This window comes from Misgurnus anguillicaudatus, chromosome 23, assembly GCF_027580225.2.
Source record: "Misgurnus anguillicaudatus chromosome 23, ASM2758022v2, whole genome shotgun sequence".
Classification (NCBI taxonomy): domain Eukaryota; kingdom Metazoa; phylum Chordata; class Actinopteri; order Cypriniformes; family Cobitidae; genus Misgurnus; species Misgurnus anguillicaudatus.
Window position 1 is genome coordinate 23189938 of NC_073359.2, and position 27782 is coordinate 23217719.

Sequence of the window (27782 nt, forward strand, 5' to 3'; positions counted from 1 at the left end):
TGACTTCATGTTTTGTTTGTTTGTTTGTTTGTTTGTATTTGTTTGTTTATTTAGTGGTTTGTTGCATTCTTTGTTTCTTTCATTCTTATTTGCTTCTTTCATTATTTGTTTGTCTGTTTCATCCTTAGTTTGTTTGTTGTTATTCTTTATTTGTTTATTTCATTGTTTCTTTCATTTTTGTTTATTTTATTTTTGTGTTTTTACTGTATGTCATTGTTTGACTTTCTTTCTTTCTTTCTTTCTTTCTTTCTTTCTTTCTTTCTTTCTTTCTTTCTTTCTTTCTTTCTTTCTTTCTTTCTTTCTTTCTTTCTTTCTTTCTTTATCTGTTGTATCCTTTGGTCCGTGTACTTTTGCGTCCATTCATTTTTCCTTTATAAACCATGATATGAAAAATAAAATATAAACGGTTGTTGTATTTTTAAAATGCAATATTAAATTTCAAATTTTAAATTTAAACTGTATTTAGAACATCCTACCCCAAAAAAACAAATATTGATGTATTTTCAGATTTTTGTTTATGATTTTGGCACCTTTATTATACATTTAAAACTAAAATTAAAAAACGCGATTATTAGCTATTTCACATTCAGACTTCTTTGGCAGTGATCGCAGTACTTTGCTTCATGCATGTAAACATCATCATTCTACGCATTTTGTACATTTCTTCAAGTTTTGTCAAATTATGTTAACACAGCAAGCAAAAACCGAGACTCTATAGTCCGGCTTGTGCAATAGGAACACACTTCTACCCTAAATAACCTTGAATTTGGTTACATGCCGCTTGCCAAAATAACTTGGAGAAGTACTGTATTCCATCATGTAAGCAACAGGTGTTCAAGGTTTTTGCTTTAATTTCTTTTACATGTTGTAAACATAAGCATCGTCTATTCTTGGGCTATTATACTATTAGACTTTCACTGACAACCTAAATTTTGCCTTGTTTTAGCCAAAATTGCTTGCTGGGAAGCCGGTGAATGCGGAAGACATACACATTTTATAATTAACGGCTATTAAAATGAACATGCAGTGTTGCAGTCAGAAACAATTGACTAGTTTTAGATTCAGCCTGTGCGCATCTGTCATCGCAACATGTTATGGTTCAGACACAGGTATTTAAACGCAAATCAACATTCATTCACAACGAGAAATGTTCAAAGTGAACGGGAAGGACTGTGCGAAAATACAGAGATTATGTAGTATAAAAAAGAACTGAAGCAGTAAAAAAAGCAGTTTGTTATTTATATATATATATATATATATGATATAATTTTCACAAATCAGGCTCTATCTAAAACAATCAAATTGGCATGAACACCGACTGCTTGTTGATTGAAAATAGCCGTTAATGGTAAAACCCCTCAGTTGAAACTGAAAACTAAGCGGAGGAAGAAGATCCCCAGTTTAAGATTAATGTAAAATAATTGTGTTGTTTTACACTTGTTTTGAAATTGTTATTTTTTTCATTAAAACCTTTGAAACCCGTTTTCATTTAGTCATGGAAGTAAAATCTTCTTCTTCCTTTATTTCTTAACCCCATTCCAGCATCTACGGCTATATTCATGGCGAGAACCAGGTAATCCATACACAAGTTTATTCAGACAAGTTGATTTATACACAAGTTGGGGGAGGGACATTTGGTATCTCCAATTTGCCTAACTTGCATGTTTTTGGGAGGAAACCGGAGTACCTGGAGTAAACCCACGCTGACACAGGGAGAACATGCAGAAACTCCACACAGAAAGGCCACCTGCCCCATGGAAGTAAAAAAGCAGGCTTTTAATTGCTTTAAATGGCTATCTAATATATCATCAAAAAATAATTTACAAGTATGTAAGAAAAGGTTTGTACTGTAAAAATACTTTATTTGTTACGTGGTAACAAACAGGAGATAAAGAATTTACAAACCGCAAAGTCTCCGCAAGGTTCAGCTCTTGGACAGCGTCAGTTTTTTAAGCATTACTTAAAAATGTTTCTCATCTCACCATATCCACAGGTACAGAGTCATCATATACAATAAATCCATGAGGTAGCATTTAAAACAGATGCATTTGTTTAAAGCAAAGCATTTATTTACCAGGCTGCAGGTGAAGCAGCTCTTTGTGCCTTCTAACGTCTCATAATTAGTCCTCATTTATGTCCAAGAGACTCAATAATAATCTTTCACATTCAATCCTTAAATCTTTCATATTTAAAAGCGTTTTCGTGCTGCTGCGCATTCATTTATCCTATGTGTTAAGCAAACCCGCGTTGTCGTCCCGTTTCGGCGCATATTACTAATGCGCTCTTTAAATAACAAAAAAACATATTGCGCCATTGACTTTAGACTAGGTTTTTGTTGCGCTGCATTGCGCCGGGTGTAAGATAGAGCCCATTATCACAAATCAACCTTTATAGTTTCAAACATCGTAGATGTTCAGTCTTGCCAGTTATAATCTACGCGTTTTAATATAGTCTAAATGAGTAAGAAATGCTGTGATGTTCACGTGCATAAAGCCGCGCTCTGCGAATTCACAGCCAGAAGAAGCCTTAATGTGAAACAGCAAAACTGTGTAAGTAAAATAAATAAATTACAATTATTTGCTTTTCAATTTTAAAATACTATTAAATAATTAAAATAACTTTGTATTTTGATTATCTTTTCACCAGTTTAAAAACAAAAAAAGAGAAAATCACATTTTTCATTTTTATATTTATTGGTTAAAAAAGAAAAATGAATGGACGCAAAAGTACACGGACCTCCTTTGTTTGTTTGTTTGTTTGTTGTTATTCTTTATTAGTTTATTTGATTTTTTTTCCTTAGTTTTTTTGTTTCTTTCATTCTTTGTTTATTTTCTTTTTGTTTTGTTTACTGTGAGTCATTCTTTTTTTGTCTTTCTTTCTTTCTTGTTTACATCATTTTACATTTGTTTCATTTTTTGTTTGTTTGCTTGATTATTTGTTTCTTTCATTTTTTGTCTGTTTCATCCTTAGTTTGTTTGTTTGACTTCATGTTTTGTTTGTTTGTTTGTTTTTCTGTCTTTCATTCTTATTTGCTTCTTTCATTCTTTGTTTGTCGGTTTCATCCTTAGTTTGTTTGTTGTTATTCTTTATTTGTTTATTTCATTGTTTCTTTCATTTTTGTTTATTTCATTTTTGTTTTTTTTTACTGTATGTCATTGTTTGACTTTCTTTCTTTCTTTCTTTCTTTGACTTTCTTTCTTTCTTTCTTTCTTTCTTTCTTTCTTTCTTTGTTTATCTGTTTCTTCCTTTGTTTGTTTGTTTGTTTGTTTGTTTGTTTGTTTGTTTGTTTGTTTGTTTGTTGTTATTCTTTATTAGTTTATTTGATTTTTTTCTTTGATTTTTTTGTTTCTTTCATTCTTTGTTTATTTTCTTTTTGTTTTGTTTACATCTGTCATTATTTGTCTTTCTTTCTTTCTTTCTTTCTTTCTTTCTTTCTTTCTTTCTTTCTTTCTTTCTTTCTTTCTTTCTTTCTTTCTTTCTTTCTTTCTTTCTTGTTTACATAATTTTTCATTTGTTTCATTCTTTGTTTGTTTGCTTGATTAATAGTTTCTTTCATTTTTGTCTGTTTCTTTCTTAGCTTGTTTGTTTGACTTCATGTTTTGTTTGTTTGTTTGTTTGTTTGTTTGTTTGTTTGTTTGTTTAGTGGTTTGTTGCATTCTTTGTTTTTTTTTTCTTTCATTCTTATTTCCTTCTTTCATTCTTTGTCTGTTTCATCCTTAGCTTGTTTGTTTGACTTTGTGTTTTGTTTGTTTATTTGTTTGTATTTGTTTGTTTATTTAGTGGTTTGTTGCATTCTCTGTTTCTTTCTTTCATTCTTATTTGCTTCTTTCATTCTTTGTTTGTCAGTTTCATCCTTAGTTTGTTTGTTGTTATTCTTTATTTGTTTATTTCATTGTTTCTTTCATTTTTGTTTATTTTATTTTTGTTTTGTTTACTGTATGTCATTGTTTGACTTTCTTTGTTGTTTGTATCATTCTTCATTTGTTTCAACCTTTCTTTGCTTGTTTATTTGTTTCTTTCATTCTTTGTCTGTTTCATCCTTAGTTTGTTTGTTTTACTTCATTTTTGTTTGTATTTGTTTGTTTATTTAGTGGTTTGTTGCATTCTTTGTTTCTTTCTTTCATTCTTTGTTTGTCTGTTTCATCTTTAGTTTGTTTGTTGTTATTCTTTATTTGTTTATTTCATTGTTTCTTTCATCTTTTGTTTATTTTTTTATTTTTTTTGTTTACTGCATGTCATTCTTTGTTTGAGTTTCTTTCTTTCTTGTTTGTATCATTCTTCATTTGTTTCATTCTTTGTTTGTTTGTTTGCTTGCTTATTCGTTTCTTTCAGTCTTTGTCTGTTTCATCCTTAGTTTATTTGTTTTACTACATTTTTTGTTTGTTTAGTTGTTTGTTGCATTCTTTGTTTCTTTTTTCATTATTTGTCTGTTTTATCTTTTGTTTTATTTTTTGTTTTGTGTGCTGTCTTTGTTATTTCGTTCTTTCTTGTTTGCATCTTTGTGTGTTTGTTTCATCTTTAGTTTGTATGTTTGTTGTTATTTATTTGTTTATTTCATTCTTTGTTCATTTTAGTTTTGTTTACTGTATGTCATTTTTTGTTTGACTTTCTTTCTTTCTTGTTTGTATCATTCTTCATTCGTTTTATTCTTTGTTTGTTTATTTGTTTCTTTCATTTTTTTGTCTGTTTCATCCTTAGTTAGTTTGTTTGTTTTACTTCATTCTTTTCTTTCTTTCTTCTTTTCTTTATTCAGTCTCTTTCTTGACATTTACCACAGACAAATTTGAACGGTTCCAAATCGCCTGTTATTATTTCTACAGAAGTCGTGTGACTTTTTACACGACAGATGCTCAAATGGCACATTTGAGGTAATGAGGCAGGAATGTAAAGGTCAGTGTGGATTCAAGGATCGCGCGTCTCACATAGTACATCAGTCGAGGGACTCTGTACTCTTTGAATTTTGCTTGGATAGAGAAATCTCTTTGGAAGCATACGGAAACTGTCCTCATTAGCAGAAACGTCCTTGACAAATACCGGCTCCTTGCCACAAAAAAGAAAAAAGAAAAAGAAGCACATGGTCTGTGTGGACTGTACATATGGATCTAAACATACACAATACTAAAGGGATTTATGTTTAAACGTTGAGCTATGTGTGTTTACAGCAGTGCCAAGAGCAAACAGAGCAATAAGTGTCGCTGGTCACCATCAAAGCAAATTATGTGTGCTTGATAGAAGAATATTGTGCTGTGAAATAACTCACATGAAATTACAGCACGTCTTTCTGTCCTTCGGTTTTTTGCTCTTTTTATTTTTTTGTATAGACTTTTTCTTCTTTCCACTGTGCTATTAAGTTCAAGTAGTCCTTTGAGATGTCACGTTCAGCTTCTGCCTATTCTGTAAAGGTTATTTTTAAAGAGTGCATGCTGAAGTTTCTGAAATTCATGTTTTAATCGCCAGAGCATTTTAACACAAACCACAGAAAAACCCTGCTGGGAAAAACCAGCCCTAAATGGCTTTATGGTTTAAGCTGGTTTTACTGTAGCTGGTCTAGATCACTTCCCAGTCTGATCAAGCTGGTTTTTGAGCTTGAGATGCATCAGAAACAAGACTAAGTTGGTTCACTGGTCTCCAAGCTGGATCAGGCTTGTCTTTTAGCTTGGTCTAACACGATTTTGTGTACACTTTGCTACTTAACTTCCAGCTAAATTAGCCGAAAGCCAGCTTGGCTGTGCTGGGATCCAGATAAGACCAGTGCTTTTGAACAAAAAACACAGAAAAACTCTGTTGGAAAGAAAAACAGCTGAAACCAGCTCTAAGAGGGCTTTATGGTTTAAGCTGGCTTTAGCTGGTCTAAGTCCCCTCCGAGTCTGACCAAGCTGTTTTTTGTTCTTGAGACGCATCAAAAAACAGACTAAGTTGGTTCACTGGTCTCCCAGCTGGATCAGGCTGGTTTTTTAGCTTGGTCTAACACGATTTTGAGTGTGTTTTAGCTAAGTTTGCTTCCAGCTACATTAGCCGAACGCCAGCTTGGCTGTGCTGGGATCCAGCTTAGACCAGTGCTTTTAAACAAAAAACACAGAAAAATCCTGTTGGGAAGAAAAACAGCTGAAACCAGCCCTAAGACGGCTTTATGGTTTAAGCTGGTTTTAGCTGGTCTAGGTCACATCCGAGTCTGATCAAGCTGGTTTTTGTTCTTGAGATGCATCAGAAACAAGACTAAGTTGGTTCACTGGTCTCCCAGCTGGATCAGGCTGGTATTTTAGCTTGGTCTAACACGATTTTGAGTATGTTTTGTTAGTTAGCTTCCAGCTAAATAAGCCGAACGCCAGCTTGGCTGTGCTAGGATCCAGCTAAGACCAGTGCTTTTAAACAAAAAACACAGTAAACCCTGTTGGGAAGAAAAACAGCTGAAACCAGCCCTAAGACGGCTTTATGGTTTAAGCTGGCTTTAGCTGGTCTAAGTCCCCTCCGAGTCTGACCAAGCTGGTTTTTGTTCTTGAGACGCATCAAAAAAACAGACTAAGTTGGTTCACTGGTCTCCCAGCTGGATCAGACTGGTATTTTAGCTTGGTCTAACACGATTTTGAGTATGTTTTAGCTAAGTTTGCTTTCAGCTACATTAGCCGAACGCCAGCTTGGCTGTGCTGGGATCCAGCTTAGACCAGTGCTTTTAAACAAAAAACACAGAAAAATCCTGTTGGGAAGAAAAACAGCTAAAACCAGCCCTAAGACGGCTTTATGGTTTAAGCTGGCTTTAGCTGGTCTAAGTCCCCTCCGAGTCTGACCAAGCTGGTTTTTGTTCTTGAGATGCATCAAAAAACAGACTAAGTTGGTTCACTGGTCTCCCAGCTGGATCAGGCTGGTATTTTAGCTTGGTCTAACACGATTTTGAGTATGTTTTGCTAGTTAGCTTCCAGCTAAATTAGCCGAACGCGAGCTTGGCTGTGCTGGGATTCAGCTAAGACCAGTGCTTTGAACAAAAACACAGAAAAACCCTGTTAGGAAGAAAAACTGTTGAAACCAGCAATAAGATGGCTTTATGGTTTGAGCTGACTTTAGCTGGTCTAGGTCACATCCGAGTCTGATCAAGCTGGTTTTTGTTCTTGAGATGCATCAAAAAACCAGACTAAGTTGGTTCACTGGTCTCCCAGCTGGATCAGGCTGGTGTTTTAGCTTTGTCTAACACAATTTTGAGTATGTTTTGCTAGTTAGCTTTCAGCTAAATTAGCCGAACGCCAGCTTGCCTGTGTTGGGATCCATCTAAGACCAGTGGTTTTAAACAAAAAACACAGAAAAACCCTTTTGGGAAGAAAAACAGCTGAAACCATCACTAAGATGGTTTTATGGTTTGAGCTGGTTTTAGCTGGTGTAGGTCAACTCTGAGTCTGATCAAGCTGATTTTTGTGCTTGAGACGCATCAGAAACCAGACTAAGTTGGTTCACTGGTCTCCAAGCTGGATCAGGCTGGTCTTTTAGCTTGGTCTAACGGGATTTTAAGTATGTTTTAGCTATTTAGTTTCGAGCTAAACTAGCCGAACGGCAGCTTGGCTGCGCTGGGATCCAGCTTAGACCAGTGCTTTTAAATAAAAACCACAGAAAAACCCTGTTGGGAAGAAAAACAGCTGAAACCAGCCCTAAGACGGCTTTATGGTTTGAGCTGGCTTTAGCTGGTCTATGTCACCTCCGAGTCTGACCAAGCTGGTTTTTGAGCTTGAGACGCATCAGAAACCAGACAAAGTTGGTTCACTGGTCTCCAAGCTGGATCAGGCTTGTCTTTTAGCTTGGTATAACACGATTTTGTGTACACTTTGCTACTTAACTTCCAGCAAAATTAGCCGAAAGCCAGCTTGGCTGTGCTGAGATCCAGCTAAGACCCGTGCTTTTGAAGAAAAAACACAGAAAAACTCTGTTGGGAAGAAAAACAGCTGAAACCAGCTCTAAGAGGGCTTTATGGTTTAAGCTGGCTTTAGCTGGTGTAGATCAACTCCAAGTATGACCAAGCTGATTTTTGTGCTTCAGACCATCAGAAATCACACAAACCACATAAAAATCACACAAACCCCATAAAAACCCTGCTGGGAAGACAAACAGCTGGAATCAGCCCAAATATGGCTTTATGTTTAAATATGGTTTTAGCTGGTCTAGGTCATCTCCGAGTCTGACCAAGCTAGTTTTTGTTCTTGAGACGCATAAAAAACCAGACTAAGTTGGTTCACTGGTCTCCCAGCTGGATCAGGCTGGTATTTTAGCTTGATCTAACAGGGTTTTAAGTCTGTTAGCTTGCTTAATTTAGCTTCCAGTATGGCTGTGCCATTAAAATTATCTTAACACGACTAATACATTTTGCAATTAAAGATAATGATGTTGTAGAAAAATCATTAACTAAGTAAGAAGAAAGGTTCTTTAAGGAACCAAAATGGTTCTTCTGTGGCATCGCAGTGAAAACCTTTTGAATCAACTTTATTTTTAAGAGTGTAAACAAAATTCAAACTTGTGTAAGAGTCATTTGAAATTGCAAACAGTGTATCTATCATGACGGACAAGCTACAAGAAAAATAAATTGAAAAACAATAACTAAACACTTTTTTTCACCTCCAGGCAGTATGAGAACCAGCAGACGGGCACATTTTTGCTTTATAAGAGCATGAACCGTATTTTCGAGGTCCACACCAGACAGTGGGATTGTGGGAGTCAACACTACAGCGTGGCTTGTACCTGCGGAGTGGCCGCTCGGGAGGGCAATGATGTCGTGACTTTTGATATGTGTGACGGACAGCTGCAGGAAACGCAACCCCGTTTATCCCTCAAGACCTTAAGAGTGTCCACGACCAATCAAATTAAGATTCACGAGACACACCAAGGAAAAAAGATCACGGTAGGCCTGTTTTTCACACAAGACGCAAGGCTACATTTCAATGCTGGTACTGCTCTAATAAAAAATATTGAATGTCAACAGGTTTTAATAGGAAATTAATTATAGTAATTATTTGTTTTGCAGAAAAGTATGCAATAAAAAAAAACAATTGAACAACAGAAAGATTTTTTTCAACCAAAACAACTTGCACCTCATAGCATAAAATATATTAAGTATGTCTGAATACAATTTATTAAATAGACAAAATGATAAATTTAATTAAAAAAAAATCAATTTAAAAAAGCATCTGATAAATAAATAAATGTATTAATGATATCTAAACGAAATATTATATTAGGAAATCTCTTGCATGATAAATGTGAACTGTATAGTGTTCATATTTGGGACAGGCAGATGTTTAGCTTCTTTGCGAAATTGTCTGAAAAGTAAACACAGATCTTATCTGTTTGAAAAAGATGATTTTACCCTGCCAGAAATGTGAAAGCGTTTGGTCTCCAAAGACTTCTGTGAGCCTAGCAGATGTTGCCATTGTTGCATGGTGTGACACACTTTGAATAAGCAAGTGTTTTGTGACAGCTAAATTTATCCAGTTTTATAATACTTGATAGGCCCTGGATATCCAAGAATAATAAATATTTTAGCATTTACCATTTAGTTCATAAATCAAAACTTGGTATTCTGTGGATTAGATCAGGAATGTATAGTTGTGTAGATTTGTTTAGTTACAGTCTGTACAAATGAAGTTTGTCTTTTTTCAAACAAAAATCTTCACAAAATTAATTTAAATATTTTTTGTTTGTTCCTATAAATGCATAAAAATTAATGTTTTAAGTCAGCATGAATTAAAAAATTCATTTTTGTCCTATTTTTCCTGGCCTTATATAATATTTAAACTATATTTCAGTTGTATTAGTCTTCCTGTAGTTCAATTGGTAGAGTTTTGTGCTGGGATTGTTGCATCGTGTGAACCTATGTGCATCATGGGTCATGTCAAAATATGTGTTCTTTGCGTCATGTGAACCTACGCGCGTCATGGGTCATGTCAAAATATGTGTTTGTTGCGTCGTGTGAACCTATTTTGACATTATGGGTCATGTCAAAATATGTGTTCGTTGCGTCATGTCAAAATATATGTACGTTGCGTCATGTGAACCTTTGTGCATCATGGGTCATGTCAAAATATGTGTTTGTTGCGTCGTGTGAACCTACGTGCATCATGGGTCATGTCAAAATATGTGTTCTTTGCGTCATGTGAACCTAAGCGCGTCATGGGTCATGTCAAAATATGTGTTTGTTGCGTCGTGTGAACCTACATGAATCACGGGTCATGTCAAAATATGTGTTTGTTGCGTCGTGTGAACCTACGTGAATCATGGGTCATGTCAAAATATGTGTTTGTTGCGTCGTGTGAACCTACGTGCATCATGGGTCATGTCAAAATATGTGTTTGTTGCGTCGTGTGAACCTATGTGCATCATGGGTCATGTCAAAATATGTGTTTGTTGCGTCGTGTGAACCTATGTGCATCATGGGTCATGTCAAAATATGTGTTTGTTGCGTCGTGTGAACCTATGTGCATCATGGGTCATGTCAAAATATGTGTTCGTTGCGTCGTGTGAACCTATGTGCATCATGGGTCATGTCAAAATATGTGTTCGTTGCGTCGTGTGAACCTATGTGCATCATGGGTCATGTCAAAATATGTGTTCGTTGCGTCGTGTGAACCTGTGTGCATCATGGGTCATGTCAAAATATGTGTTTGTTGCGTCGTGTGAACCTGTGTGCATCATGGGTCATGTCAAAATATGTGTTTGTTGCGTCGTGTGAACCTATGTGCGTCATGGGTCATGTCAAAATATGTGTTTGTTGCGTCGTGTGAACCTATGTGCATCATGGGTCATGTCAAAATATGTGTTTGTTGCGTCGTGTGCACCTACGTGCATCAAGGGTCATGTCAAAATATGTGTCTGTTGCGTCGTGCGAACCTGTGTGCGTCATGGGTCATGTCAAAATATGTGTTTGTTGCGTCGTGCGAACCTGTGTGCGTCATGGGTCATGTCAAAATATGTGTTTGTTGCGTCGTGTGAACCTATGTGCGTCATGGGTCATGTCAAAATATGTGTTTGTTGCGTCGTGTGAACCTATGTGCATCATGGGTCATGTCAAAATATGTGTTTGTTGCGTCGTGCGAACCTGTGTGCGTCATGGGTCATGTCAAAATATGTGTTTGTTGCGTCGTGTGAACCTATGTGCATCATGGGTCATGTCAAAATATGTGTTTGTTGCGTCGTGTGAACCTATGTGCATCATGGGTCATGTCAAAATATGTGTTTGTTGCGTCGTGCGAACCTATGTGCGTCATGGGTCATGTCAAAATATGTGTTCTTTGCGTCATGTAAATCTATGCGCATCATGGGTCATGTCAAAATATGTGTTTGTTGGGTCGTGTAAACCTACGCGCGTCATGGGTCATGTCAAAATATGTGTTTGTTGCGTCGTGTGAACCTACGTGCATCATGGGTCATGTCAAAATATGTGTTAGTTGCGTCGTGTGAACCTACGTGCATCATGGGTCATGTCAAAATATGTCTCTGTTGCGCCGTGTAAACCTACGCGCGTCATGGGTCATGTCAAAATATGTGTTTGTTGCGTCGTGTGAACCTACGTGCATCATGGGTCATGTCAAAATATGTGTTAGTTGCGTCGTGTGAACCTATGTGCATCATGGGTCATGTCAAAATATGTGTTTGTTGCGTCGTGTGAACCTATGTGCATCATGGGTCATGTCAAAATATGTGTTTGTTGCGTCGTGTGAACCTATGTGCATCATGGGTCATGTCAAAATATGTGTTCGTTGCGTCGTGTGAACCTATGTGCATCATGGGTCATGTCAAAATATGTGTTTGTTGCGTCATGTCAACCTACGTGCATCATGGGTCATGTCAAAATATACGCAAGACACTTACTGAACACTAAACTCTGATTACACATAAGATTAAGTGAGTATCTGGCAAACGCGAGCGTCATTTTTTATCATAAACCTTTTAGATGCATCTGCAGCAGACACGTATTTTGACATGACGCGTGATGCACTTAAGTTTACATGATGCGTCAAACCCATATTTTGACATTAGAAGCCACACACATGATGGGCTAAATACATGTTGTGATGAGCTTTGCATCATGCGCCTGGATAAAAAGTATACTTCGAAATCAATTAGATAAAAGCGTCTGCCAAATGCATAAATGTAAATGTGATATTTATTGTTAAGCTAAGATACGCATATAGTATGGATATGTTTGTATGAACTGAGTTTGTATGACCTCTGCAGATGATGTTTAGCTCGGGGGCTTTCGTACGAGCGGACGTCAGTGATTGGGGAATGAGTCTGTCTGTCAGGGCTCCGAGTCGGGACTTTAACGCCACCAGAGGCCTGTGCGGCTTATTTGACCGAAACAGCCACAATGACCTCCATCACCCCGCAGGCACAAACCAGCACGACAACGACCTAGCAGAATTCATTCAGAGCTGGAGGTGAGAGCGAAATTGTATACTTTCTTTTTGCAAAATTCTGTGAAGCAAGATCTTTGGTTGTTTTTAAAAGTGCTATACATTTAAAGTCAAAGTTGAATATCTCAATAATTTCACAAAAAATCTACATACCCAGCAAGAAATAGCCATCATTTCACAGTCCAGGTTAACTTTAGACTCAATATGGTGCAATGTTAAGTTTCCATTCGAGAAACTCCAAAAAAAAGTTGCAGGAGCATCTGGAAGTCAGCGAGAGCAGTTCAGCTTAAGATTAGAGTTTTGTATCAGCATTTAACCTTGATTTGCTCGTTTTAATGTCAAACGATAATTAAAAGAGTGCAAAGTCTCTAATCTAATGGGCTAACCTTTTTCACACTCTAAATCCTCTCCAGACGCAGCGCTGGAGGGCTTAATTCAAAGGCTGATTTGAGGCAGTCATATTTTTGTTTTATTTCTCCATGTCAGGATCGCGCCTGGGGAGAGCCTGTTTGACAGCATGCCACCTGCCGCGGATGAGGAGATAAAGTGGAATTTCTGTGCTTGTCGAAAGGGATATAACCCGTCCCTCCATTCAACGCACGTCTCGGATGGCACAGTAAGCCCGCCTCCTGTTTCAAGCTGCCAATCTCATGACGAAGCGGATTACGCATCCCTGTTCCCTTTCAAAGACGCCACTGCCGAGCACGTTGCGAAACGCAGCTCAAACCGGAACGTCCGGAAGCGGGGGGCATCGGATAAAGTGCCAAATGTTGCCAAAAATCGAATCCCTCTTAGTGTAGATGAGCTAGAAACCGAATCTTTATTTAACTTCAAAACTCCTGGCTTGAATGAATCTAATGTGCCCTTACCAAGCTCAGGTGGTCGACATAAGCGACAAACCCTTGACTTGCTCCCCATCTACCCCTTCCGGGCCATAAGCCAGAGCGAACTGGAAAGTTTGGCCTACTTCTTTCCAGATGATCACCGCATTTCCAGTGGCCCAGCTGCCCACCCGTCCTGGCCGACACCAAGTGGTCTCACGTCTGCCAAAGCTTTGGAGGTCTGCCAGTTGGCCCTAACTAACTCAACCGTGGGCACGACATGCAAGGATCAGCTGGGTCGGCGCCTGGAAGAGGCTGTGAACCTGTGCGTCCTGGATCTTCAGCTGAAGGATGACTTGGCCTGGGAGGACGCCCTCGTGCCCTTCCTGGAGAACGAATGCGAGCGGAAGTGGCTGGAAAACAGGAGTCAACGTTCTCAAAGAGGTTTGAGAAAATTGGGAGATGTCGCAAGGGCTCTTCGGTGTCCGAACTTCTGTAGCGGGAATGGTCGGTGTGTGGATTGGGGATGTCAGTGTGACCCAGGCTACAGCTCTCATGACTGCAGCCTCACTATAAGTAAGTGTTACATTTATTATAAGTACCACCTAGGGGGCATCATATATCAGAATTTTCTTGGCTCTCTGGACAAGCACACTAATTGAGATATGTATAACATATCAGCAGGAGTTTGTGCACTCTGAAAGTGCTGAGGTATTTTTAACCCAGCATTGGGTCAAACAGGGACGACCCCAACCAGTTGGGTTGTAATTTAACCTATGCACCTATGCACTTTGATTGAAGTTAAAAGACTTAATGGGTTGTAATGTATCTCCATGAGTTGCCAAATGTGTATAATAAAAATTCTTTAGATTGGCATCTTGACCCTCATCTGGTAATAAAACAATCTTTTTGTGCCAGAGAGTGTCCGTAGCATAAGATCAGATTTTTTGGCACTGCCAGCTTATATCTTTACGTCTATCTTTATTATTTTCAATTTGCAGTCGTTGTTCATTTCATTTTGCTCTGCATGTTGTTGTGCACTCCGAAATGCATTCCTCGTCCTTCAAACTCTAAAACGGAACAAACTTTCCCAATCTTCAAAGCAAAAACAGATGGCGTGCGTTTGAGCAAGTGTGTTTTTATTGATTACGATTACGTTATCGACCGACTGTTTCCGGCAATGCCGGCGAGTCTCAGAAGCGCCGTTAGCCTCCCCAGCCAACCTTCGTATCAATGAGATGTTGTTATTTTGGGTACGCTAACAGCTGGCCCGCTGCCACACGGCCATGCCTGCTCACCGATTAGCAATCCCGTCTAAGCCTCTATCTCGCCCAAGGTTCTTGGCTTGCTCCCCTGGGCTGCTTCGGTGACGAAATGGGAGTTTTAACACAAATTAGCAGGCAGATTACGGAAGCCAAAAAGGGTTGTTTATCACCATGTGACGCTTCTCTACCTCTCCGCGAGCGAGAGGTCTGATTTATGTTAACCGCGTCAGGATCAACGTGCAAGGTAGCACGGGAAAGACGTCTAGATAAATCTACTTAATTGCCCAACTGATCATCGGTTGATGTCTCTTCTCCATCTGGGAGCTCCATCCATTCATCCATTCTTTTTCTGAAGCTCATCACTCTGTTCACGCCTGAGGGGTTTCAGATAGCTGTTTGCACTTCATCTAGTCAAATGTAGATTTTTGGAAGGCTTCACGTGGCCTGGTTGTGACTAAAACTTGCATTTTTATGCTCATGCTTTATTTTTGTTGTTTTAGCTGTTCATAGAGTAATGGGACAAATTTTACTGTATCATTAGCATGGACTGTCAATGACTTACTTATTTCCCATAATGCATCGCAAAGCAAAAGCCTATAGAGAATCCAGACAATCCAACTGAATATCCGCATTTCCTTCAACAGCACTCACTAGTACCACCTTCATTCATTGGCAATACCCGGCTGTGAATTGGGGGTCACGTTCTGTATAAAGGACACTTTTGTGATTCAACGCTGACTCATTTTTCCGGCAGGTTCAGACTCTAACCGCTTCTCATTTATCACTTCTTTTCAAACGTAAAGCACGAGCATTCGCCCTTGTGGTGGAGATTAAAAACCCACGAATATCTCTCAACCTTCCTTCCTAGCCGGTCAGGGTCGGTGTCTATGTGTGTGTGACTGCGTGTCCTGCGTTAGTGCATCAGGCTTGTCTGATTTAAATCTGCATTTCAGGAACAGGGTGCATCATGGGAAAATTCACCTCGCTAAGCTACTGATGTGGACTTTTCTGATCTCTGAGGTCAGATTAGGATGCTAGTGGAGATGTTTTGTTGTAGCTACTTATTTTTAAATTAGCTTTATTGCATCTGAATTGAAGGTAAACATCATCAGGGGGCTTATTTGGTTATTTTAATACTAATGAAAACAAAATGTACAAATGGAGACCATGTGGAGAAAAATCTTGATGTGGTACTTATAAACATGGCTCATTTGAATCCCACCGTTGTCTGAAATATGTGATTTAAATGGGGCAACATTTTACGGAGAACGCAAGGTTGAGATTTGAGAGACTGGGCAGTGATACAGTATATGCATTAATCATGCATAATGCTATTATATTGCAATTATTTGTGCCTGCTGTCACTGAAACTGTATTAAATGTTGATATGTTTTATTAGGCCCTATAGAGAAACCCAAACAATTCATATTAACATCTGTGCGTTATTAAAAAAACTAGTTATTGAGAATGTGAAATTCCCCAGATGTAGTTATACAGTGTGTGCCCGTTTTCTATTTAATGTCAAATAAAGACTGACAGACTGAAAATGTCGGCTGTATGGAAGCTCAGGATTGTTTTGATTGTTAATAAAAGCGGTGAATGATTTTTGTGTGCAATACTCAAAAGGCTTGTGTTGCTTTTCCATTTGAATCACAAAGTTTATTCGCAGGTGGTTTTGAAGAAGGATGCAGAGCATTTGTACTGAACATTATTAAGGGGTTCGCATGAATTTACAATAGGCTCTGGGTTAACAAGGCCCCTGTAGTGGCTTTTCAACAGTGTTTTGAATTAATGATAAGACTGCAGACTTCACACAACAATCACACAAACGCTTTGATTTTTTGTGACCTGGGGCTTGCTGCTTCTATTGACTCCAACAGTGGACACTATGGAGCAATGTACATGCATCTGTGTTACAAAAAGAGTTTGGTTGTTGAATGATCTGCATTTGAACAATGTGTGGTATTGAAGGAAAATGCGATAAAAATGACATATTAAAATATATTTTGAAAAAATTATATAACATTTCTTTCATTTTTTAGGGAAATGAAAGCACCACTACTCTTCTAAAAGTAAACAGCCATGTTTTATTGTTGCATAACAATAATCAGGCATTTAACCATGTAAACAAACAAACAAAAATAAATAAATAATTTCACTGCTATCATGCACAGTTGCACACACACGCATTTCCCAGCTAACATCTGTGTGCCAAATGGGCCATTCCACCAATTTTAACAAGTTACAGTGGCACCGATTGGAAGATCTTTTCTTAACACTAAATCTAATAACTTTTCTTAAATCTATTTTACTTTTCAAAATGTGTACTGGTCAATCTCAGGTAACTAGTTTATTTTTTAACATGATTTCTTAATGGAGGATTACCTTTTTTTCCCTCAAATAAACCAATAACATTAAAGAAATAATATAGGTCAGTGGTTCCCAAACTTTTTCAGCGTGTGGCCCCCCTTGTGTACGGTGCATTCCTTCGCGGCCCCCCAAAGAAAATTTGTGACAAAAAACTGTTCTAAAACTCAACATTTTTATAAAAAAAAAAACATTAAATTATACAAAAACGTAGTGCTGTTGGTTAGTAGCCTTATTTTTTTAGGTTTAATTACACAGAATTCATGATAAATTAATGTATTTCATAAAATGACATAAAACTGGGGCCCCCTTGCCACCATCTCGCGGCCCCCCCGGGGGCCCCGGCCACCAGTGTGAAAACCACTGATATAGGTAACATGACAGACATTAAGATTGACATTCAGAGTCATAGCATCAATATCATAAAATATACAGAAAATAAGAAAATAAACTTTTGATCTTCACACGGCCTTCAGAAGATCCAGATGATGTAACTTCCTCTTGAAAATGTGACGTGTGTAATAGATTTTTAGAACGGGAACGTGTTCCTAAAATGTGCATGTTATCTAAAATATTACTTTTTTAATGGTAAAATTTTTTTAAAGCATAGATGCGATATGCACCTAAACAAAAATGCAAAAAAAAAAAAAAAAAAAAAAAATATATATATATATATATATATATATATATATATATATATATATAATATATATATATATATATATATATATATATATATATTTTTTTTTTTGTGCATTTTTGTTTAGGTGCATATCGCATCTATGCTTTAAAAAAGAACAGGGATGGTTTAAAACTGCAGTTTTTAGTATTTTTTTGTAGATTTTAATAAAGTCGCCATGAAACTGTTATTTGTTTAGGAATATTGTGGTATTTTTTAAAAATGACTTAATCTGTCAGCTTCATTATTTTTAAAAAATTAATGTGCCGTCATAATCTGTAATCAAAAAGGCAAATCTCCTCCCCTCCTCAAAATGATCTTTCTTTACTTCTGGGGTGCGTTCCACTCCAGTTTTAGACACGCACTCACAAACTTCCTTAAACACTTCCCCTCGGGGGAATCCCTGTCGCCATTTTGAAGTGCGTTCCACTTCGCCAAGTGGACGAGGGAAGTTTGTATGGACAGACCCTCGCTCCCTCTATTTTGACTGAGGGAGCGAGTCTACTTCATATGTACACTTCATGCAGCTCCATATCCCACAATGCAACACGATTGTGACGTCACTTCAGCAACTCGTGCTTTGCACAGTTTAAATGATGGAGGGGCGGTCTCTACTTTTCCATGTGATTAAGGGCTTAGGGTGATCCATTTGAACCCACTTCAAGTGTTACAGCAGTAGTGGGAACTCGTACAACGTAAGCAATGACGTACATCCGATTGAACGGGACTGAGGGAAGTTAGCGAGGGAAGGTCATAAAAAAACGAACTGGAACGCAGGGCTGGTCATATGGTATGGCAGGTGGGCGGGGTCTGCGAGAAGATCGCAGAGTTTAGCAATTAGAAACATGACCCAACTTCAAACGATCCAATCAGATCTTGATGGACAAATTCAAATCCAGCCCTGCCTTATTTCATTTCAGTTTCACTCAGATATACGTCACCACATGGAAAATGAGGCAATCGCTTCTTCCATTTCATGGCGACTTTAATGTTTTAAAATATATAGTTTAAATTCGGTGTAAGATTAACATGCAGGACAATTTGCTTAAAAATAAAATGTATTTTAGAGTTAGTTTTCTTGCATTTTTTTATACATATAATGTCCTGGGGACAAAAATTGCACCAATTTGGTGGAAAGGCCCAAATACTATATTGTACGCATCGACCTAAAACTTTGACCATGTTACTTTTGAAGTATATAAATGAAATCGTTAATTTATAGCAAACCATTGCAATACGAACATTTACGCTATTTCAATTCGGCGGTAAGCTTGTTTAAAACAACATTGGTGAAGAAATGTGGATGAAAACTTCAGGTGTGCTCAACTATCAAGCAGCATGTGTGTGGAAACGTCCGTAAACAGTGCGGGGGTAAACGCGTCATCTGTATTAAAACGCTATGATTGGCCCGAAGCTGTCAGAACGATCTGACGTCGTCCATTCTAAATGCCGGTAATCCTATAATTTTACCGGTAAATTACTGGTAATCTTACAACCTGTCTTACTGGTAAATTGGGAGCACTGATTTTCCGGAAAGGTTCTGTTCACACATGATCTGTTAACTGCAATTTACCAGGGCTGCGTTTCCCGATAACGTTCTCCCTTAGCGCGCTACGAAGACTCTTAAGTTAAACCTTAACTACAGGTTGACCTTGTCTAGGCGTGTTTCCCGAACTGTACCTTAGAGGGTTTCTTAAGGTATACTTTCTTACGTACGACGTTACCAGCTGCTGTCCATGGCGATGGTGCTGAATAGGTTGATATCGATTGCTCGACAATCAATTGTTCACTTTATGTAATAGGTACTTCGCTGCGTTATCAGAGAGCGGTGTTATTTATTAAAGAAACATTTCAGAAATAGTTCAAGTTACATTTATTAGGAATATCTGGTAAAAACATTTCAAATTGCAAACAACTAAATATAAACCTTGTATATTTTATTTTATATCGAATCCATGCAAAACTCGCAACTTCATGTCCAAAAGTATAATGCATAAACTGCTCCAATGCATCCATTATTCCTTCACTTTAAAGGATAATTTATATTAGGGGTTCCCAATAAATGCGTTGCACAGGGAAATAAGGTGGGTCGTGCAAGTCACCTGGCTTGGCATTACACTTAAAATATAGAAAAACAAATTGTTGTTCATTAGTTCACGCGTTTATGTGTTTGGACACTGCGCAAGCAGCGCGTTTACAATGCGGATAACGCTTAATGGACGCCTTTCTGGAGCCGCGCCTGTCTGTTTACCTTAAATATAACATAAAATATATATTATATGATATATAAATATATAGTATGATTGTTTTAGGTTTAAGCTTTGAGTTTTAATGTGGAAAATTTGTTGACCTTATACAAGCAATTATCAAGTGGAGCATTTTCTTTTGAGTGTTTATAAAGAATTTGGCATGCAGCTGCCTCAAAGTTAGAAAACATTAAAAAACCTCGATGCAAAGTCGACTTAACATCAATAATAATATTTAGGAAAATCAACAATTATGATTTCGTGATGAATGTGCTCCCGTGGTCTGCGATTTTACTTGATTTGTTTTATTGCAGCTAAAATAGATTCGCCCTGCCATAGTTTCACCAACTCCTTCACCCAAACTCTTTTTAAATAGTTTCTTAAGCCTGTAATATTTCGAAGCTGATGTTCCTTTGGAAAAAATATAAAAAATCTAACAACCATCAGTGTAATAATGTCTAATTATGTGAATATTTTAATCTTTAAATAAAAAAATGCCTAATTTAACACGGAGTGTACTTCAACTTTTTTTTTTTACAGATATTTAGTTATATAGCATGCAATCTACACAAGCTTTTATCACAGTCATGGCCCCTAGCGGAGTCAAGTGGGATAAGGTATAGCTAAGAGTGCTTCAGACCAACCTTCCGAACGAACGACTTACAGAAGTGATACGTAACTAAGAACGTTTCGGGAAACACATATTAACGATAAGGTACAGCTTAAGGTACAACTTAAGAACGACGTAGAGCTAAGAAGGTTTCGGGGAACGCAGCCCAGTAAATTACCAGTAAAGACTGTATGTGTGAAAGGGGCTATTGAAATGTTCCTGCTAACTGTTAAAACTTCCTCTTAGGTCAACCAGTAGAAGTCACAGATCTGGAGAACGGTGGTTTATGTGACGTGCGTGAGTTTGACTGTAATAGCGTGAGGGTTTTTGGGCTTGGCTTCATTGACTCGAGTGACCTCGCATGCCTTGTCATCAAATTAAAGGTGAGACACCTACAAAAAGCAGTTAAATGTATTGGTTGAATGTCTTTCTTTCTTTTTCTTTCCAAAACTTTTGTTTGTTTACATCACATGCACCTTTTCTAAGCCCGTCTTCTTTAATATTTCATCCAAAAGGCTTTATGAATCTTAGCGTGGCTGTTTTAATACCTGCCTGCCATCTGTTTGGATATTTAATTAAAAGAACGAGCTAAAAGACATTGGGGACATCTGATGAGATAACGAAAGCAATAAAAACAGTAATCAGTCAACAATACAGAACACACACAAAGAAAACAAACAGCAAGACAATCTGCCAACGACATGCAAACGTGCATATAATGTGCTGTAATTATCCGGAGACCTTTTATCGACTCCAGGAAAACATCTTGAAATTTGACTTATTAAACGCTCTATTTAGATGCATTGCTCAAAATGTGTTGACTCCATTTAATAACACAGAATCCATTTAATAACACCGAATCGTCACCCTACGTGGGCAGCTATTTAAAGCCAACTTAATTCAGTAGATGCTGCGGGGACCGCCGTTTGATGCTTAAATCCTAATATTAAAAAAAAAACGTTTTGAGAATAAGAAGCAATCAATAATGCGCTAAATATGATAATAATTCATTTAAATTCTGGGCAACGCTCTCTCAATGCATTTAGCACCTATAGTTAAAATCGACTTATGGTGGTTGGTGTAAATAATAAGCTGTTTGTGGCACTGAAATACCACACAAAAGTGGTGCTAATGTTTGTCAACTATTTTTGAGGTAATCAACAGGATATGCCTTTAAAATCTGAAATATAATATTAAACACATCAAGTTTTCAAGCTTCGCACAAAGTACATTTGAATATGTTCTCTGCATGTTGTCCACTTATTTGAATTTCATATTTCAGATTCCCCCCTTTCTTGCTGTCTTTTCCCAGCGGACATATTGCCTACAGCGTGTGGTCATACGATTTGAGCAAATTAGTTTGACATTTATTATTCTAGTCTCTCTCGCTCTCTCTCTCTCTCTCTCTCCCCTTCTGTTTTTCCTCAAAAATGAATAACCAGAAGTGGAGAGAGTCTTAATTTAATTTATGGCCTAGTCCTGGCTTAAGCTAAGCCTTGTCTGTGAAACCAGGCCTTAGTCTCATAAATTGTACTACATCTACTCATCCTAACTTATTAAATAAATATATATTTAGCAAATTAATGGAGATTGGATCCCAGAGGACGAACAGAGAACCAGGGCCACCTTCCTCAGCTCCAGAGCGTTGGAGTGCGCCGTACCGCGGCTTAACAACATGGCCGCCGACACTGCAGACTTCATGGCCGACGACCAACCCTACGCAAGATGGGAGATCAAGGTACGTTTCCATTAATCTTAGAGACAGGATCTGTCCGAAGTGACATGATTGATTTTTTTATTGTCAAAAAAGCGAGAGCCACACGGTCGTCTTTTCCAAACTCGCTTCGTTCGTTTTAATTCTGATAGTGTGACTGTAAAAAGTAAAATAAAACAATGAACCGCAGAGTTACCTTACCTCTTGGTATCACAATGAGAATGTCCACAAAATGTAATCACATGAAATCTCCTTCACAGTTGTGGGTTTAACGCGAAAATCCGCCCGATTTTATACCACCCGCGCGCGGTGTTGGAGGCGAAGCTAAATGATGCTTTAAAACATTATATCACGGCTAAATCGTTGAGCCGTGAGATGGAGGAGACGTTTTCCGTTCTGAATGACAGCCATAAAGGCAACACAATCATTTTAATCATTTTTACGAGTTATGACGATGCAGCCCGCGCACAGATCGAATAGACAAGTCAGCCGTATCTTTATGTATGTGGCTAACATAAACGTTAAAAAGTTTGTGACCTTGACCTCGATACGGTACAGTATAAGGCGTATCGGCCACTCCCGGAACAGTCCTTGGTCTATGTACGTGTACGTGTTTACCGAATATAAAAATGGCTGCTAAGGATAGGCCAGGATGAAGAGAATCATTAACATAAATTGAAATGCCGGGAGAACCGCAGGGTGTCTCTGAAGGTCAGATCAAAGACATATCCGTGAGGTAATACGTCCACCTCATCTCCCCTTCCCACATTAATCTGAAGGCTTTTGGGATTAACAGTCACTGAAAGGTTGAAAAATTAACCTCACATTTGGATTTACACAGTTAAAGAAGCTCTGAAATGTTACTGTATCTCTCTCTCTCTCTCTCTCTCTCTCTCTCTCTCTCAGATAACTAATGATGGTCGTATGTACAGCGAGGGGAAGATCTTCACCCTTTACGATGGTATTTGCCAGCTGTGTGCGAGTCCCTCTGGATTCTGCAAGCTGAAGGTAATCATATCCAAACACTTAGAAGTAATACAGTCGTAAATCGGCTTTTACAAGTCGGAGCTGTGACACGGTGTTTAGCACCAAGGCTTACCGTATAACGCGCACAAAAGTTGAATCAGGCGCGTGCCACTCGATTTCCATTCGCACATCCTTAGTGATCAGTGAAAAATGTGTTTTTCACATTTCATTTTAATTGCGACAGTCAGGGAAGGAAATATTAACCCCTTAATCTTACATTTCGGGGATATTTTTGGTCATCTCTTTTTGCTTCAAACTGGTTTTGACTCTCTAGTACAGTGGTTCTCAAACTGGGGTCCGGGGCCCCCAGGGGGTCCGCGAGATGGTGCTAGGGGGGCCCCAGTTTTATGAATTTTATAAAATACATTAATTTATCATGAATTCTGTGTAATTAAACCTAAAAAATAAGGCTACTAACCAACAGCACTACTTTGTATAACTTAATATGTTTTGTTTTATTAAAATGTTAAATTTTAGAACAGTTTTTTGAAATAAATTTTCTTTGGGGGGGCCGCAAAGGAATGCACCATACACAAGGGGGGCCGCATGCAGAAAAAGTTTGAGAACCACTGCTCTAGTACACTGCAAAAAATTATTTTCAAGAAAAAAAATTCTTAGTATTTTTGTCTTGTTTTCAGTATAAATATCTAAAAATTCTTAAATTAAGATGTTTTTCTTGATTAGCAAAACGAGTTTTTAGACCAAAAATATCAAATTTAAGTGATTTTGTGCATAAAACAAGCAAAAAAATCTTCCATTAAGCAAATTTTCCTTGAATTTTTCTTAAATTTTGTGTTTAAGAAAGATTTTCAAGATTTTTTTGATTAACCCATAGGCAGATTTTTTTTGCTTGTTTTATGCACAAAATCACTTAAATTTGATATTTTTGGTCTAAAAACTAGACTTATTTTCTTCGTTTTGCTAATCAAGAAAAAACATCTTAATTTAAGAATTTTTAGATATTATTACTGAAAACAAGTAAAAAATACTACGATTTTTTTTTCTTGAAAATCTTTTTTGCAGTGCACTGTAAAGTTTATTAGAACTGATTGAAAATACATCCGTGATCGTTTCTCCACATCTTACATCAGTTCCAAGCACACGTCCATCTTTCCATTGGAAAATGTTGACTTCAAAAGTCTGTCATATCAGTTTTGTCTCGTAACCGCCATCTGCACGGCAGGATAGCCCGATACGCGAGTGTTGGGTGCAGTTAACACCGGCCCTGGGGTGAGTGGGTTGGAAAAACTCGATTTTAGCTCAAAGTGTTTATGTGAAAAACAGACAACACCAAATATTATTCACGACACTGACACTGATGTTGTAACCGTTCCCGCGAGCATCTGTTCTTTTGTATGCAACCTGACGTCGTCTTTCTCTTCTCACTTTTTATTCTGTAGGTTTTCCACCGCATAGCGTGTAATCGCAGCGTGAGAGATGAGTTATCTAGGCCGATCCGTTTGGTGTCTGTTTATCTTCTCTGCTTTGCTCTGCGTGGATGTCCTCTGGGCGCTGTGACTTACATGTTCCTCTGGATATTGGAAACTTGAAATATAGAGATTTTATCGGCTCCGGGCTTTATGCTTTGGTGATTTATAGCGAAGACAGCCAGGGTTTATCTCAAAGGTTTGACAGAGGAAGTTGGCTTGAGCCGCAGCGCAACTGTGAGCTGTAGCAAAACATGGCAGTAATCTACAATAGTGCAGTTAACATGGGAATATATTATAAAGCTGTGAATCTGTAGATTAGTTGGTAGAGCATTGCGCTAGCAACTCGGAGGTCAGTTTCGATCCCAGGAAATACACAAACTAACACAATCTCTCTCTCTCTCTTTCTTTTTCTCTTCTAGGAGATGACATGTAATATAGACGGCATGTGTTTTGCTGATGGAGACTCCAGTCCTTCTGTTCCATGTCTGTTGTGTAACTCCACAGCCTCCAAATACACCTGGTCTATTAATGAAGGTAACACTTTTGCCTATGAACATCTTTACTACATCTTATAGCAAGATGACATAAAGTGCACGTGGCTGATTTGAGTTATGGTGCTAATGTGGAAGACAAGGGTTTAAAGTTCCCACCACTAATTTGTGCTACATTCCCCCTTTTTACCTATAAAAAAACGGTCAAAACAGTGGTCGCATCTTAAAAGGAAGTGAAAGTGAAAAGACGCACGCCGTCTAGCTACGACTTTGAAGTAAACCGCTTTTATCTTAAGGCGCTAGATCTGCCTTTATAACTGCGGCTAAATAGAGACACTATGAGACAGGAAAGGCAGCTGGATTTTGCTCGCTGTGAATTTTAATCAGCTGACGTTACGTTTTCGGGCTATCCTGAGTTGCAAAAAATGAGGCGAAGCGCTTGGTAATAAAGTTGAAAGGTGGTTTTATTGTCACATCGAGAAGGCTTTAGGCATATAGTATATGTAATATTTGATTTGTGTCTTCAAGCAGTTATTTTCCCGGGAGACGGTAGAGGACATTTATAGGACATCGGTAAAGTGTAATGTGACTTTTTATGGGTTTGAATATGTGCTGTTAGGAGTAAAGGGCAAAGTTGTTGTACAATGTATAGAAAACACGTACGTATTATGCAAATTATAATCACCCTAATCCAGTGGTTCACACATTTTTAAGGGTCCACCCCCCCCCCCCCTGTTTATGGTGCATCCCTACGTAATTATACAAAACTTATTATATTATACAACATAGTGCTGTTGGTTAATAGCCTTATTTTTTGAGATTTAATTACACAGAATTTATGATAAATTAATGTATTTTATAAAATGTCATAAAACTGGGGCACACCTGGCACTATCCCAGGACCCCCAGTTTGAGAACCACTGCCATAATCTACTACTTACTAAAGCATAGTAGCTTTGTGAGTAGATCAATGCACCAGTAACACCTGTCACAGGTTTGATTCCCAAATGTGTACTTTACCCAAATGCACTTAATTTTATCGGTCACAATTGCGTATATCAGCTATTTTCGAACATGGCTCATTTAAAGGTCCACTGTGTAATTTTTAGCGGCATCTAGTGGTGAGATTGTGAATTGCAACCAACGGCTTAGTCCGCAGCTCACCTCTCCCTTTCAAGCATAGAGAAGCTACGCTAGCCGCCACACACAAACACGTCATCATCTGAGGGCCTATATACATGAGAATGCTCGAGGGTGAAAACGTAAAAATATTTTATCGGATGTGCCTTTCGTTTACACTGTAACGGCGTTTTGGGGGCTTAAAAATGCAAAAAAAAGTTAAACCACCCTCCAGAGTGGAAATCTTAGGCTATGTTTACACGGAAACAATCTGAAAAGAAACCGCAAAAGTGGCGTTGCGTTATCACTTTTTATTCCGCGTTTATACAAGCATTTTGAGGGGGAAATCTGCGTGCATATGGAGACGCAAAAGTGTGTGATATTCGATGTAGTATGCACTCCAGGCGGCTAGGTGGCAATGTGAAGCACTGACACACAACACCACCAAGTCTGTGTGCCTGCGTACAACCTTCTTCCTGGTTCTCCCAGTTCTTGTCCAAAGCTGTCTGGTTTGCCTCCGACGAATTGGCGCATCAACAGTTTCACTGAGGTAATTAATGCACCTTCTCTGATCAGTAATACTTGCTGTGAATAATTCGTACAACTGCTGGAAAGACTTGTATATTTATCAGAGCTGCTATGGCAACTTGAAGGTCCGACGTATGGAAATAATCCGACGTGTTTGTTGTTATTTTCCTGAACTGGCGCATGCCTGTGACGTAAACGCGTACGCTGCGAGAGCCACCGTGAGCAGACTTTTGCGTTTTTACTCTTTAGACGAGAACGTGACGGTAGATCGTTTTTAAGATTTCCACTCTGAAGGGTGGTTTCACTTTTTTGTGTTTTTAAGCCCCCAAAACTTTGTCGCTGTGTAAACGAAAGACACATCCGATAAAATATATTTACGTTTTCACCCTCCAGCGTTCTCGTGTAAACAGGGCCTTTAAAACTATCTACCCTCACGTTCCCATCTTAACGGTAAAAATGCAAAAGTCTGCTCACGGTGGCTCTCGCCGCGTACGCGTTTACATCACAGGCATGCGCCAGTTCAAGAAAATAACAACAAACATGTCAGATTTTTCCATATGTCGGACCTTCAAGTTGCCATAGCAGCTCTGATAAATCTCTGAAAGTCTTTCCAGCAGTTGTACGAAATATTCACAGCTAGTATTACTGATCAGAAAAGGTGCATTAATGACCTCCATCAAATTGTTGCAATTCATCGCGGCAAACCAGACGGCTTTGGACGAGACCTGGGAGAACAAGGAAGAGGGTTGAACGCAGGCGCGTGGACTTGGTGGTGTTGTGTGTTAGTGCTTCACATTGCCACCTAGCCGCCTGGAGTGCATACTACATCGAATATCACACATTTTTGCGTCACCGTATGCACGCAGATTTCCTCCTCAATACGCTCGTATAAACGCGGAATAAAAAGTGATAACCCAACACTGCGTTTTCTTTTCAGATCGTATGTAAACGTAGCCTGAGACAATGTAGTGACGAAGCGCACTATGCAGTGCATTTTGTCCATTTAGGGTTACTTTAGAAACATGGCGGCGCGAAATAGCGACTTCCATGTAAGGGGACCCGCGATGTATGTTGATAAAAACAGCTCATTTTAAGGTAAT

The 27782-nt window shown here is 38.3% G+C and overlaps 1 protein-coding gene across 1 annotated transcript in view; it reads left to right on the forward strand.

Annotated features, from left to right (window-relative positions):
• LOC129453855 (von Willebrand factor D and EGF domain-containing protein) overlaps positions 1 to 27782 on the forward strand; it is an 84471-nt gene that overhangs the window by 19983 nt on the left and 36706 nt on the right. The window contains exons 10-16 of the mRNA XM_073861755.1: positions 8599 to 8875; positions 12208 to 12410; positions 12873 to 13783; positions 20621 to 20757; positions 21951 to 22112; positions 22995 to 23096; positions 24964 to 25078. Coding sequence (XP_073717856.1) covers positions 8599 to 8875; positions 12208 to 12410; positions 12873 to 13783; positions 20621 to 20757; positions 21951 to 22112; positions 22995 to 23096; positions 24964 to 25078 — 1907 coding nt within the window. The remainder of the gene's footprint in view (positions 1 to 8598; positions 8876 to 12207; positions 12411 to 12872; positions 13784 to 20620; positions 20758 to 21950; positions 22113 to 22994; positions 23097 to 24963; positions 25079 to 27782) is intronic.